Source organism: Macrotis lagotis, chromosome 2 (genome assembly GCF_037893015.1).
Source record: "Macrotis lagotis isolate mMagLag1 chromosome 2, bilby.v1.9.chrom.fasta, whole genome shotgun sequence".
Taxonomy (NCBI): domain Eukaryota; kingdom Metazoa; phylum Chordata; class Mammalia; order Peramelemorphia; family Peramelidae; genus Macrotis; species Macrotis lagotis.
The window spans coordinates 103,854,915-103,870,752 of record NC_133659.1 but is presented as its reverse complement, the minus strand read 5'-3'; the positions used below and the strand labels follow the sequence as shown (position 1 = coordinate 103,870,752).

Sequence of the window (15,838 nt, the reverse complement as noted above, 5' to 3'; positions counted from 1 at the left end):
GACCTGAGTTCAAATGTGAACTGAGATCACCTGGGTGATCTTGGTCAAGTCACTTAACCCCATTACCTCACAAAAATCAAAACAAACAAAAAAGCTATTATGGTGATAGGAATACTCAAAACACAAACCTTGAAAAATTGATTGACTCTAGAACATCTGCAAGCAAAGTCTCAGAGAAAACCACAGCTTGGACATAAATTTGATCAAGAAGTTATAAAGCAAGACTTTAAAACAGTTTTTAAAATTGCTTTTATCACTAAAATGAAAACACTGGAGAGGGAATGAAAGCTATGAAGAGAAACTTAGAATGGGAATTAACAGATTGACACAAGGAGTACAAAAGAAATAAACTTCCTGAAAATTGGAATGGCTTAAATAGAACCCAAGACTCCCTGAGAACAAGAAATGTCAAGACTAAAAGAAATAGAAGAGAATGTAAGAATTTCATTTAAAAACTAACATAATAAATAGATTGAGGAGAAAAAAATATCCTTGACCTGCTTGATAGTCATGAACAAAACAAAAGAGCTTAGACATCATATTTCAGGAAATCTTAAAAACAAACAATGTTCAGATCTCTTAGAAACAAAGGGAAAGGTAAAAAAATTCACTCATTGGTTACCTCCAGAAAAAAATCAACCCCTGCAAAAATCTCCAAGAAATATTATAATGAAAATGAGACATTCCAGTGAAGGGATTTTGTGATCACTATTTCCTTTTCTAGATATTCAATTAACCTCTTTTTAATAATATATTTTGAAATTTTTCCAGAAATTAGCATCAAGACTACTGTCCTTTCTTAAAAATTATTATTATTATTATTATTATTATTATTTCATTTCCTCTCTCTCTTGGAAATCAGGTTATTTAACCTACCTTCCTCCTTCAGTGTCTCTCCTTTTCTCCAAAATCAGCAATCTCATGTGTTAGTTCTTTCAGTACCTAATTATGTAATCATCTAGTGACTTGAAGCCAAGGACAACTAGGAGATCTCTTACTCTCTCCCTTCTCTGGACCTCCACTGTCCATTACCCATTTGATTTCAGTTTAATCTAGCTGGAGGACCCTGATTCTTACAGTTATGCTTGAAAGAGTGCCTATCCCTTCTCTAAAACACATACATACTTTCCTCTATGTTTACCCAAAAGTCAGGTCAACACATAAAATCTAGAATATTAAAATTATTTCCCCCCATTCTCCAACAAAGTCCTTGGTGTTTAGGGTTGTCTGGGTCTTAACCTCAGACTTCTATCTCTTATCCTGAATATACTCCACCTAGCAAATCCCCATACCTCAAGGAGAAGAGGAACAGGGCTTACCTGCTCTTGCTGCTGTCTGGCTAGCTCCATCTGTTGTTGCTGTTTCTCAAACAGCATGGCGGCCATATTCTTCTGCTCTGAATGAGCTGTCAGGAGCTGGTCCCGAAGAGTGGAAAGCTGATGGATCATGACCAAGAGCTGAAGTTCCTTTTCCGCCAAACTTTCTTGGGTCCCTGCTCAAACAATAAACATCCTTTATAATTCTTCATAGCACTGTCAGACAGATGATGAATCAGACCTGGATAGGCAGTGTGCTCCTTTTTAAAGCCAACCCTGAGAGTTCTTGCCTAATGTGGCATCCCAGACTTAGACCAACCTCTCCAGGTCTCATTCCCAAGACATACATAGTCAGAGGGTTGTGATAGAATACAATACCACAGGGAAGGCAGGACAAATAAGAGAATCATGCAAACAGACCCTTGAGCTAGGACCCAGCTTCATTTGCTAATGATCCCAAAAGCCACAGAGTCATTGAAAAGGGTTAGTAGATCTAGACCTCTCCTCTATTTCATTTTCCCCTTAGAAATTATAAGAAATTGTATACATGTCTTCCAAAGTATAAGGTCCTTAAAAACAGAATTTAAGAAATTGGGGAAAGAGTATTGGATTTGGAGTCAAAAAATCTGAATTCCAGTTTTGGTTGTTCTACTTGATATCTATGTGACCTTGGACAAGTCACTTAACTTCTCTGAGCCTTGATTTTTTTCTATCTATAACATAAATCAGATAGCTCAGATGATCTTAAAAGTCTGTTCTATTACATGCTTTGAGAATCTGAGTGAGATAGGCTTCTGAGAAGATAAAAGCAGCTGGTTCACAGCACAGGGTTCTAAATTGACAATGCTACCAATTACTACCAATGACTTGAAAAGATATTTGTCCATTCCAAACTCTGAAGGCCAGGGGAATAAATATTTTCGGAGAGTTGACAGTTTCAGGAAAGTTGTTTCTCTTATGTTTATACTGTATATTCTTATTTATGTACATATAATATTTTCCATTAGAATGTAAGCTCCTTGAGGGCAGGGTCTATTTCTTGCTTGTCTTTGTATCCCAGAATCTAGCATATAGTAGATATTTAATAAATATTTGTTGGTTGATTGAAAAAAAAGTCTGTTCCATCTCTAAGTAATGATCTCATATTATAAAGCTCTGCAAATAGTAACTACTGAATAAGTCTGAACTGAACTGTTAAAATCAAATTAGAGATAAGTGAAGAAGAAGGCAAAGTCACATGGCAAATTAGTGATCTAGCATGGTAGAGAACTCAGTTCTTCTGACATTTAAGGTTCTGGAACTCTATTATGTAGTCAATCTATCAAAAAATTAAGTCAGTGAGTCAATCAATAAGCATTTATTAAGCACGTACTATTTTCTAGGCCCAGTGCTAAGGAATAAAAAACCTAAAATCAAATTATATTGTTTGATCCAGAGCTGGAAAGAACTGTATAAAAGTTGTTTAATCCAGTCCCTTATTTTATAGATGAAGAAACTGAGGCTCAGAGAAGATGCATGACTTGTGCAAAGTACAATGAGTGGTAGAGCCCAGGATTTGAATTCAGGATCTCAAATTCCCTGTAGCACATCTCATGTTCTATCAAGCCTTACCCTATGGGAGCAGGATTATGCAGAGCTATAAGACCATAAGTGTATGAAGGGGTCACAGTTGGTGATATAGGACTAATGTGGGGTTTTTTTTTAGATTTTTTGCAAGGAAATGGGGTTAAGTGGCTTGCCCAAGGCCACACAGCTAGGTAATTATTAAGTGTCTGAGGCCAGATTCGAACTCAGGTACTCCTGACTTCAGGGCTGGTGCTCTACCACTGTGCCACCATGTAAAGAGTGTACTTGCAATTCCAAAAGGCTCTCAATGGAAAATACCATCCATATACAAAGAACGAACTATGGAGTCTGAATGCAGAATAAAGCATACTATTTTAACTTTTTTTGTTGTATTTGTTTTTTCTTTCACATGCTTTTTTTCTTTTCTGATTCTTCTTTCACAACATGACTAATGTGAAAATATGTTTAATCTGATTGTAGGTGTATAATTAATATCAGAATACTTGCTATCTTGGGGAGGAGAAAAGAAAAAGAAGGAGGGAGAAAAATTTGGAACTAAAAATCTTGGAAAAATGAATGTTGAGAACTATCTTTACATGTAATTGGAAAAAATAAAATACTATTCTACTATTCATTACCCCCAAAATTAATATACTTGCAATGGCACAGACTAAGTTGGGCTAGTCCTATGAAAGGATTCACCATTAGTGTCATCCTCACCCAGATATTAGAATCCAGGCAGGGACCTAGTTGGAGCTTGTTTTCATTGCTTCTCCTTTGCCACCTCTACTCTTTTACTTATCTTTATTCTCTCTATGCATTAATACTTCCCTATTGTCAAAAAACATGCACAAGTCTCCACTATCCTCAAAAGACACTCATGTGATCCAGCTGTTCGCACTATTGTCCCATATCTCTCCACCCTTTTTGGCTAAGGTCCTTGAGAAGGCCCTCAACAACAGGTGCCTCCTTTTTCTTTCTTCTCACTATCTTCTTAACTCTCCAGTCTGTCTTCCAACCTCTTCACTCAACTGAAACTGTTCTTTCCTAAGTTAAGAATGATTTCTTTAATCCAAATATAATGGCTTTTTCTAAGTCCTCATATTTCTTGACCTTCCTGAAACCTTTAAGAGTGAATCACTCTCATCTTCTTGATACCTCTTTTCTCTAGGTTTTTGTGATATTGCTCTCTCCTGATTTTCTTCTTACCCATCTGACCATTCCTGTTTCCTTTACTAGATCTTTATTCAGGTCATGCCTGCTAACTATAGGTGTCCCATAGGGCTCTGTTCTGGCCTCTCTACTCTTTTCCTTCTATATTATTTCATTTCATCAGCTCCCATGGATTTAATTCTCATTTCTCTGATGATCTGAAATTCTCAGATCGACTTTTTCAATCCTGCCTTCTCTGCTGACATTCTTTTGTGAGTGTTTGTGTTAATTTTAAAAAACTGTTATTTACATTTAACATTCTTTTCTTTTTACATTTGGAGCTCCAAAAACTTTCCCTCCCTAACCCATTGAGAAGACAAGCAATATATCAGTCATATAAATGCAATCATACAAAACAAATTCTCATATTAGCCCCAGCGCATCTACTGATACTCAATTTTACAAAGTGCAATTGCCTATTGAACATCTTGGACTAGATATGTCTTATAGACATTTAAACTCAGCCTTTTTGAAACTGAACAATTTCCCCCAAATCACCTCTTCTGAATTTCCCTATTATTATTGAGAGTACTACCATCTTTCCATTCACCCCCACACACCCAAAGTATCTTCCTCAACTCCTCATTCTCTCTCTCTACCCTTCCCCCATATCCAAACTACTACTAAGACTTCCATAACATCTCTTGCATATGACCCCTTCTCTTCTCTGAGATTGCCACTACAATCCTTCATCTCATGCCTGGACTACTACAATAGCCTGCATTTTCACTAGTAATCCTTGCCCTAAATCCCATTACTAAAATGTTCTCCCTCCTCATCTCCACCTTTTAGCTTTCTTCAAGTCCTAGCTAAAATTCTACCTTTTATAGAAAATTTTTCCCAATTCCCTTTTATTCTAATATATCTAGTGTATACTTTGTATGTGGTTATTTGCACAGTGCTTCTCCATTAGACAGTGGGCATAACCAGCTCCTTGAAAACAAACTATCTTTCATCTTTCTTTGTATACTTTGTATACCTGGGGACTAGCACATAGAAGACATAATAAATATTTGACTGAATGACTCTGGTCTTGTTGTTCCTCTTGTTGCTGGTTAGGTCCTTACTCTGTCATAGCTTCTGTTCCTCTGGCCCATCAATTCAGGAAGACGGCCCAGAAACTCAGCCTTGTGTCCATATAAACCATCTCCATACTCACCACTCAGTCTCTGCCAAGGTATAGGATCCTCACCTTTGACATCTTTGGTTTCCACAGTGCTTCTTCCTAAAAGTCTCTCTCTCCAGTCACTGGACAGAAGTTTCTCAATGGTGGGCATTACTGAAAGAAACCAATAGATGATAAATGACCTTTCCCACCAATTCCCATTATTATTCCTAGGCATGCTGAGAAACCCACTTCCGTCCTCCAGGGGGACCTTACCCTCTTTCAAATTCCGATTGAAATCCAGTTTTTCTTGACTCCCTGTCGCTGGTTCAGGTCCTGATCTCCTAGGTTCTGGAGGTCCATCACTCCTTGGGGACCCACATTCCTAGAATACAATCCATCCCAAATTGTCAATATGTGGCCAGTTGTCACACAAACAAAGACAGATTCAGACCCAGAGGAAAGACAAGCTTTCAGTAAAGGTAGAATGGTTTTTCAGGTGAAGTAGAAGAAAGTAGGCTGAGCTTTAGATAACTTAAACTGTAATGGCTACTATGTAGGCCTTTTATATGGGATTTCTAAACTCCCTACTACATAAGAAACAATCTTTACAAATTAGCTAAAGTCAAAGACATAAGCATTTCAGTGAGAGACAACAATTTCCTCTCAGTCAGGAGGGCTCTGCTTAAAGTAACTGATAGTAAAACAAAAGATAAAATAATACCATCAGAGAAAAGAATAAGGTTTTGTTTTCAACTATGCTTTCATAGTATTTAACAAAAGGGAATAAAGACAATATAGACACACACCCTCCAAAATACCTGGCCAGTGGTTTTGGCTTATCAAGAAGCCATTTCCCAATTGATAAATGGTCAAAGGATATGAACAGGCACTTTTAGATGAAGAAATTAAAGTTATCCATAAACACATAAAAAATACTCTAAATCACTATTAATTAGAGAAATGCAAATTAAAACCAAAAAGCTATCATCTCACACCTACCAGATTGGCTAATGTGACAGAAAAGGAAAATGATAAATGTTGGAGGGGATGTGGGGAAACTGAGACACTAATGTATTTTTGGCAGAGTGAACTCATCCAATCATTCTGGAGAAAAGTTTGGAATTATGCCCAAAGGACTATAAAACTGTGCTTACCCTTTGATTGGGCAATATCACTACTAGCTTTATATCCTGAAGAGATCATAAAAGAGGGGAAAAGATCCATATGTACAAAACTATTCATAGCAGCTCTTTTTGTGGTGGCAAAGAACTGGAAATTGTGGAGATGCTCATCAATTGGAGGATGGCTGAACAAGTTCTGATATATGAATGTAATGGAACACTATTATTCTATAAGAAATGATGAACAGGCAAAAACCTGGAAAGACTAACATGAAAATGATGCTGAATAAATCAGCAGAATCAAGTGAACTCAGTAACAGCAACACTATATGATGATCAACTATGATAGATTTAGCTCTTCTTAGCAATACAGTGATCAAAGACAATTCTAAAAGACTTTTAATGGAAAATGCCATCCACATCCAGAGAACGAACTATGGTGTCTGAGTATAGAACAAAGTATACTATTTTCACGTTTTTAAAACTTTTTTTGCTTTTTCTTTCTCATGTTTTTCATTTTTATTCTGATTCTTCTTTTACATCATGACAAATATGTAGATATGTTAGATATGTTTAACATGGTTGTTAATATGTAACCTTTTATATTTTTAATTGATTATTTGTATTAATTTTTAATTTTTCTAATTACATGTTACGGATGTTTTTCAACATTTATCCACATGTATATGCATATTTTTAAGTTACATAATTTTCTTCCATCCTCCCTTTCCACTCCCCCCCCTTCATCAACAACAAGTCAGGTGAATATTGTGCTTTAACATTCATGTTTAACATGTTGACACATTAGTCATTTTCAGTATGAGGAATTAGGAGTAAGGGGAAAGAAAGAAAACCATGAGATAGAAAAGAAATATATGAGAAAAATTTTAAAAAAGTGAATGTAGTGTTCATTCAGATTCTATAGTGTTTATTTTTTTGTTTTGTTTTGTTTTGTTTTTCTTCTTCTGAATGCGAATAGCCTTGTCCATAGGTGATCTATTAGGGTTGTCCTAATTCTCTTAACTGCTGAGAGGAGCTGCATCCATCAAGGATGGTCAACTCATAATGTTGTTATTAAGGTGTACAGTGTTCTCTTGGTTCTGTTCCCTTCACTCAGCATTAGTTCCTGTAATTCATTCTTTGTGTTTTCTTATAGAACAACAGTATTCTATAACTTTCATATGCCATAACTTATTCAGCTATTCCCCAATTGAAAGGCATCCCTTCAATTTCCAATTCTTCCAATTCCACTATAAAAAAGAGCTGTTTTGAATATTTTGGAACATGTGGGACTTTTTCCCTTTTTTTATGATTTCTTCTGGAAATAGGCCTAGTATTAGTATTACTGGGTCAAAAGGTATGATCAGTTTTATTGCTCTTTGGGCATAGTTCGGAAATATTGTGCATAAATAACCTATGTCAGACTGCTTGATGTGTTGGGGAAGAAGGCAAAGAAAGGAAGGAGAAAATTTTATAAAAACGAATGTTGAAAACTATCTTTACATATAATTGGAAAAATAAATAAATTTTAAGAAAAGAAAGCATGATCTATCCCTAATCCTCTATCTCTTACAAAGAATCATAGGTCTAGAGCTAGAAGGGCCTAAGAGGTCACCCAACAAAACATTTTCATTTTAAAAAGAAAGAAACTAAAACCCAGAGAGATTATTAAATGATTTGTTCACACAGAGGTTACACAGATAATAAGCATCAGAGGAGAAATTTGAATCCAGGTCCTGTTTCCTCAACCAGAACTTTTTCCACTGTGCCACATAAACTCCTGGGAAATTTAGGAGACCTTAGTGTTGGTAGGTTTACTGACTATCCTCTGACTATCCTACCCTCACAGAGCAGAGATTAATATGGCTTCCATAGGAGCAGCTAGGTGACAATGGATAGAGCATCGCCCCTGGAGTCAGGAGTACTTGAGTTCAAATCTGGCCTCAGGTACTTAATAATTACCTAGCTGTGTGACCTTGGGCAAGTCACTTAACCCCATTGCCTTAAAAAAATTAATTTAAAAAGTTAATTAATATTGCATCCATAACCTAGAAGATCTCTGCACCACAATCACCCTTTCAGTCAGGTCAGTCTATTCACTACATGTGCCATATGTTGACTCTCATTGTGCTTCCCTTAGAAATGCCCCCTCCCTTTTTCTCAATTATCTTATCTGAGTCTAGCCCAGCCTTCCGAGCCCTCCTCAAATCCTCCCTTCTTCCATGAAGTCTTCTCTGACCACACCAGCCTAGAAAAATCTCTCCCTCCTCCCCCATCTTTCACAGCAGTTATTGTCTGTACCCTTCATCTGGCTCCTTAATTATAAGCCTTGTGACATCTTTTGAATAGAATCATAGAATATTTTCGAGCTGGAAGGAACCTTAGAGAGCTTCTAGACCACCCCCCTCCTTTCATGGAGAAAGAAATTGTATTGTTGTCTTGGAGGGGTATTTAACTCTTGGTTGTATAATAAGACTGATTTCTAAGAGTTGCATGGGAAAGAGTCTCATTTCTACACAGTTCATTGATATTCATGTTTCTCCAATCAGACTATAAAATAAGACAGAGGCAAAAGGGTACAGTGGAAAGAATGTTGGCCCTGGAGGCAGAGGGCCTGGTTCAAATGACCACTTGGTTGACTGTGGGTCTCTTAATGTCTCTGAGCCCTCACCTGTAAAATGTAAAGGTTGGACCAAATGATCTAAGGTCCCTCTTGCTTTAGTTCTTCTTTTAGTTCTCTACCATGAAGCAGAGATCACTTGCTAAGAAGTGTTATGGTTCTCATTCTTTTAGAGGGCCCTGCATAGCAAGTATGCGCTGAAATAATGAATGCCACATACCATTAGCCCTGGATATATTCAAAGGATCTGGGTTCAAGTCTCAGCACTGCAACTTCCCATGTGACCTGGAGTAACTTTCCTCAGCTTTCTGGGTAGTTGTTTTTTAACATGTGAAATGATGGAACTAGGACTCTAAAGATAGCCATCTCTACCTGAAGGATGAGATGTTTTGATAAATGGGGAGTATCACTGCCCTGGTCTGTGATTTCAATTGAACTTGAAGCTCTAAAGACAGAAAAAAGGGAAAGTGACATTGGAGTAAATTAAGGGTATTCAAATCACCTGGGGTGGGCCACTGGAGTCAGCTCCATCCTGGGGGGCCCGGGCTGGGTCTCCAGTCAAGGGTTCTGCTGCAGGGGCTGGCACCTGTTGCCCAGGTGGGACCTCCTGGCATACTTCTTTCTTTTCTTCTGCCTTGACAGTACAGTTCACCATGGTTCCAATGCCATCGAGTGCCAGCTGGGGAGAGATAGGGCTCCTCATGGACATCCTGCCAAAATAAAAAAAAAAAAGGAAAGAAAAAATTAGCATGAGACTCACCTTCATTTAGAAGCCCAATATCACAAATTTCTCCAACTTCCAATGGACCACACATGAACATTTAGTGTCAAAAGTCTAAATTCTGTGTACTGTACAAAAAAGATAACAAAGGGCAGCTTCCTACCTGAAAAATTTTTCAATGTAGGTCTTTGGGGAGGTGGAAGGAGAGGGTTAAATATACACATTATACACATACACACACGTATATATTATATATATATATATATACACATATATATATATACACATACACACACACACATACACAGAGACAGAGAGAAAGAGAGAAAATACCTACTGTTCTAAGTGCTTTACAAATATTATATCATTTCATCCTCTCAATAACCCTGAAAGATAACATAATAATAATAATAATGAGAGCTAATATTTATATAGCACCTACTGTGTGCCAGATACTACACTAAGCACTTTACAATTCTGATATCATTTGATCCTCATAACAACCCTGGGAGACATGTGTTTTTATTATCCCCATATTACAAATGAGGAAACCGAATAGAATAGAATTGAATAGAATCATAGAATATTTTTGAGGCAGACAGGTTAAGTAAATTGCCCAAGGTTACACAAGGATCTGAATCTGGACTTAAACTCAAGTCTTTCTGACTCGGGCCTATTGTTCTATTCCTGTGCCTTCTAGCTGGTATTTCTCTTTCTGGATAAACTAAGATAGTCTTAGTAAATGACTCCTTAACCATTCAATCTCCAACACTTTGGTGTGGTACAGTAGAAACACTTGATTGTAAGCAAAAAAATCTAGGATGAATAGTAACTGTAAAACTTAGTGAAGTTCCTGACTCATAGTAGGCACTTCATAAATACTTATGTCTTCCCTTTCCCCTTAATTAAAAAAAAGAATATTAAAGGTAGAAAAAAAATCGTTCTTTTTTTTTGCACATTAGGAAATTGAGGTGAAGAGGAAGTCCAAGTTATATAGATAAGTTGACAAAAGAGACTGGACTCAGCATCCGGTGCTCTTTATACAATGTCTAAATTTCTCACCACCTGTGTGACCTTGAACAAGTCACTTAAAGTCTCAATTTCTTCTTCTCTAATATGAAGAGATTGGGGTCTAGTGTAAGTATGCTGTAGTGTCCTCAAGACCTTTGTGGGGGGGTTCCTTGAAGTCAAAACTATTTTTCGTCAAATTAGAAAAAAAAAGCATTATATTATTATGTAATTTTACTACCTCATACTTTATTTTTCTTCCTTGAGGATATGATTTCTCTGTCATCACATTCAACTGAGATCAATGTATGCCATGGAAACAATGTAAAGACTAACAGAATGTCTTCTGTGGGGGGTGGGGGAGGGAAGCAAGAATGGGGGAAAATAAAACTCAAAATAAACTCTTAAAAAAATAAAAACAAAAACTATTTTTATAATAATACTGAGACATTATTTGCCTAATAAAATATTTTCTCTTTTCCAGTCACCTATCTGTGTGGCGTTGGATTTTCTTCCTAGACTTCAATCAAAATAATATTTGCAACAGATTGAATACAGAAGCAGATAGAGAATCCAACTGTCTTCTATTAAGGCAGACATTAAAAGAGATTTGGGAAAATATGTAAAACAATGTCATCCTTAACTAATTATTTTTTGTTTTGGAAAATACTTATTTTATTATATTTCACATGTATTGGGTCTCTTATTTTCAAATAATTAACAATTTAAAAAATACAAATGATAGATACAGGGGTATAGCTAGTAAATAAGAACACTGGGCCTAGAATCAGTAAGATTCATCTTCCTGAATTCAAATCTGGCCTCAGATACCTACTACCTGTGGGAGCCCAGACAGGCAAGTTACCTAATCCTGTTTGCCTCAGTTCCTTGTTGGTAAAATGAGCTGGAAAAGGAAATGATGAGCCACTAAGAAAACTACATACCGGGTCATGAAGAGTCAGACATGAAAGAAACAACTGAACAACAACAACATAATTGATAGATATAACTCACAAAAATAAAAGATCTTTAGTAAATCCTCATTGACTTATTTCTCATTGGAATCAATCTAAGTGACTTACCTAGGATCACACTGCTAGTGTCTGAGACAGTATTTGAACTCAGGTCCTCCTGTCTCTAGAATTAGTACTTTATCCACTTAGCCACCTAATTACCTCAATTCCCAGTGATTTCTGAGAATGTCAAGGGGTCCCAAGACCAAAGAGATGGAAAACTCATGGGTTAGGTGATTTCTAAAATTCTTGTAACTCCTAAAACACCAGGATCCCCTTTTATTGGATAACATTTTTTCTATCATTGGCTTGAATAATATTGACCATAGGGTAACTTCTGTAGTAGTTCACTTGGGCAATTCTAATCTCTTTGTACTTCAGTTTCCCCATCTATAAAATGGTGATAAATGATGTTCAGAAATACCTACCTTCACAGGGGTTGTTGGGATGCTCAAATAAATATTTAAGCCCCATACAAAGTTCTAAACTTTGAAGCACTATCCTTCAAATCTGTTACAGTAGCTAACAGTTATGTTATGTATGATTTCCTTGGAATTAGGTTCAAAACTGCTCCTCTGTAGTTTTCTTAGCTCACCAAATTGCCCTCTAAGTGTCTCCTCTACAATCCCTCAATCTAGTTTGTTAGGGGGCCACAGTAGCAGATGAGCAATGATTTTGATTTGGCATTTGAAGTCCTTCTTAACCTACCCCCACATATACACATACCTTTTCAGTCTTTTTATACCTTACAGCCCCCCTAAGAATACTTCTATCTAGTGACAAAGTCTTCTTTCTGCTCCTCAAAATGATGCTCCCATATCCTGAAACTGGGTGCCCCAAACCTGGAAAGCTCCCCCCATCTATCTCCACCTCCAGGTTTCCCTGGCTTCCTTCAAATCTCAGCCAAAATCCCACTTATATAGATGACTTTTCCAATTCCTCTTTTGAGTCTGGTGCTTTGATTCTGTTGATTATTCCTTATTTGTCCTGCCCATACTGTTTTAGAACAGGGCTCTCCGGATTAGGTGAGCTCCTCTAGGGCAGGAACTGATTTTCTGGTTTGTTTGTTGTTGGGATTTTTTTGCCTTTCTCAGTATTCTCAGCACTATCACAATATCTGTCACCTAGTAGGTGCTTATTAAACATTTATTGACCATCTCAGTGACCTAGACCTGACTGCTCTACCCACCCATCCTCCAGCCCAATGGAGCAAAAGGTGGACAGTATGACCAGACAGGTCTGGGAAGGCCAGGGCACCTGAGGCCCATGCTCACTCAGCTGGGCCAAGATTGACCCAGAGATGGGCTCTTGTCCTCCTCCCCTAGTGCTTGGGGTTCTGGTTCCAGATCCAGCCACAGTCAATGAAACCCAGAAGCCCACCACCACCTCTTTTTTTTCCCTCTCCCCCCCCCCCACCCCCACCCCAGAGGCCCTGAGTGACTCCAGGAAGCTAGGAGGCCTCAGCCCATCCGGCAGGAGGGGAGCCCCCGCCCCCCCCAACCAGTCAGCCAGCCAGGCTGGGGGGGAGACTGCAAGACTGGAGGTGGGGTAGGGTGGGGAGTGGAGGGGGTAGGGGGAGGCCGGGGAAGGGGTGTTCTCCTGAAGCTCAGGGCAGTAATTACATAACAAACAAACCCCAGGCTCAAGCTGTGAATTAATCAAACCGCTGAAAATAAAACCTTCCTCTCAGGAACTTCAGACAAAAGAAACGAAAACAACCGGGCTGGCTGGGAAATGAAAAGGCAGCGGGCGCTGAATGGGGGACAAAAGGAAATCAGACAATAGGGTGTTGGACAAAAGCAATAAAGCCAGGGGAAGTGTGACAGGAGAACAATGGGGGCCTGTGTGTTTCTGATCCGAGCCTGGGGCTTTTTATCTCTAGTCCCGGCCCTCCTCCAAACCGACCACTTGGCTCTCTGGGTGATTGGGTTTCCTCCTTTCTCGGGGGCTGTGCCTCTGTTTTTCCCCAGCTCTCGTCCCCCCCACTCCACCCCCATACCCAGGCTGGGCTCCAGGTCTCCCTCTTTCCCCGCTCCCTGCCAGTGGCTTCTTCCCTCTTTCTTCTTGTGGGACTTGTTGGGACCCAGCAGGTCCAGTGGTGATGGGGACCCTTTCACCACAGACAGACAGAACCCATATACACAAGAGAATGCCTTCCAACTTCAACCCTAAAATCCATGACTTTTCTGAGAGAGTGCTTAATGCACGAGAAATGGTTGAGTTTGTGTTTGCTGAAATGGAGAAGCTTGTTTATGTATTATTCTACAAAGGAAAGAGCATTCGAGTTCGAATCCCCAGGCTGCCACCAAGTGACTTGGCTTCCTCTTCAATAAGAAAAAGGAGTTGAACAGGGTGATTTCTAAGGTCCTTCAAAACCCGTTAGGCTGCACTATTCTATGATCTTTAAAGTTGTATTTGTTTCTCATGGAGTTGCCCTGAAGTTCCTGGGAAAGCATTGCCCATCTTGGGCTTCTTGCCCTGTAGGCCCTATTTATTACTTGGAGACTGGTGGACTTTATAATCCTAGAAGTGAAAGGGGGCCAGTCCAACCCAACAGGCATTTCTTAAATGCTATGTGCAAGACAGTGATAGAGTCTGAGGATATGAAGATAGAAACCATCCCTGCCTTCAAGGAAGCTACATTCTAGAAGGGGCAGGGAGAAGGACATCTAAATAGATAGTTTCTGTTTACAAGAACGTGAAAATGAAGGGGGTATCTAGTCCAACCAGTTCATTTTTAGATAAGCAGATAGAGCCCTACTGAGCCAAGACAAGGTCATGAAGGATAGTGAAAATTCAAACTTTGAACCCCAGTCTTAATTCTCAGTTGACTTGGTATTCTTTCTACCATACTACAAAGTTTTTTGTTTTGTTTTGGGAGGCAATGGGATTAAGTGCCTTGCTCAGGGTCACAAAACTATTAAGTGTCCAAGGACAAATTTGACTTTGGCTACCTTCCCTGAGCTACCTAACTGCTCCTCACATCACATGGTTTTTACTTTGTGTCCCTCACACAAAAATTTGGATGCTGGACCAGTAGCTCTTCCAAACCCCCCCCCCTTTAGGGTATGTTGTAAAGCAGAGTCTAGTAGAGGGGTAAAGTGCGAGAATGGATCCGAAGCAAAGAGTTGTGGGTCTAAGGTCAGTATCACAGTTAGCCAGGTGTCACTTTTCCCCAGTGTTGGTATTCCTATTTATTTTCTTTATGAATATAGGCCCTGTGCCCTAGAGTAAACAGAAGCTCTTTCAGGCCAGAGAATCTATTTAGATTTTCATTCTCTATATCACCTGACACAGAATTCCATCCTTGCTTGATGTAGGACCCCCCTTATAGGGACTTTGAGGGTGAATTGATAGATTAGAAGGGGGAGTTGCATGGCATTGCCCAACTGAGATCATTCAAGCCAGAAGTGCTATTTGACCAGGGGAGGTAATGTGGAAGAGTCAAACTGCCCACTCTAGATTGGTGCCCACTTGTAGGTAGTGCTTCCTGCCCCGCCCCCTGCTTTTTTGTTCACCAATGAGATCTTGGTTGTTTTGTTTCCTCTACAGTACAGATGAGAACAGGGGCCAAGGCTGTACTGAGCGGCTGGCAATATCTGGGTTGGCATCCTGTCTGGCTCTGATTACTGTGAGTGGAGGTCTAGATATACCTGACTGGATCCTCTCCTCCCCCTGGCTTAGGACTCAACCCCCACGGAAAAGAGTCCTGGGGCCCAGAGTTGGGCTTCCTCTCTGAAACTGTTGGTCCTCTCTTGCATGAACAATGAGAGTGAAGAGCCAAGTCCTTTTGGCCCAGGGCCCTTCAAAGGGCTGATGTGGTACAGTGCAAATAGCAAGGCCTGGCATCTAGATTTGGCCCTGCTGCTGGTTCACTGGGTGACCTTGGGCGAGTCAGTAATAACTCACATTCATCCAGCTCTTGGAGTTTTGCACAGCATTTTCCTCACAACTATCATGGGGCATTGGAGTTATGATATTTATTATTCTCATTTTAGAGAAGGGGAAACTGACACAGATGGCTGGTAAAGCAACTTGCCCAGGATGAAATAGCAAATAAGGGTCAGGAGTGGGCTTCAAATTCAGATCCTCTGAGTCAGACCTTGCTTTCTAGATTTCCTCTTCACCCCAGCAAGGTCTCTTCAGTCAGAGG

General features: G+C 39.2%; 1 protein-coding gene across 5 annotated transcripts in view; it reads right to left on the bottom strand.

The window, feature by feature from the left end:
* The window catches only part of SOX13 (SRY-box transcription factor 13), an 80,247-nt gene that overhangs the window by 21,002 nt on the left and 43,407 nt on the right, over positions 1-15,838 (bottom strand). For all 5 annotated transcript variants that reach the window (XM_074222432.1, XM_074222428.1, XM_074222430.1 and 2 more), the window contains exons 2-5: positions 9,446-9,653; positions 5,476-5,584; positions 5,287-5,373; positions 1,320-1,492 (exon numbers count right to left, since the gene is read on the bottom strand). In XM_074222432.1, coding sequence (XP_074078533.1) covers positions 1,320-1,492; positions 5,287-5,373; positions 5,476-5,584; positions 9,446-9,652 — 576 coding nt within the window. In that variant the 5' untranslated portion in view covers position 9,653. The remainder of the gene's footprint in view (positions 1-1,319; positions 1,493-5,286; positions 5,374-5,475; positions 5,585-9,445; positions 9,654-15,838) is intronic.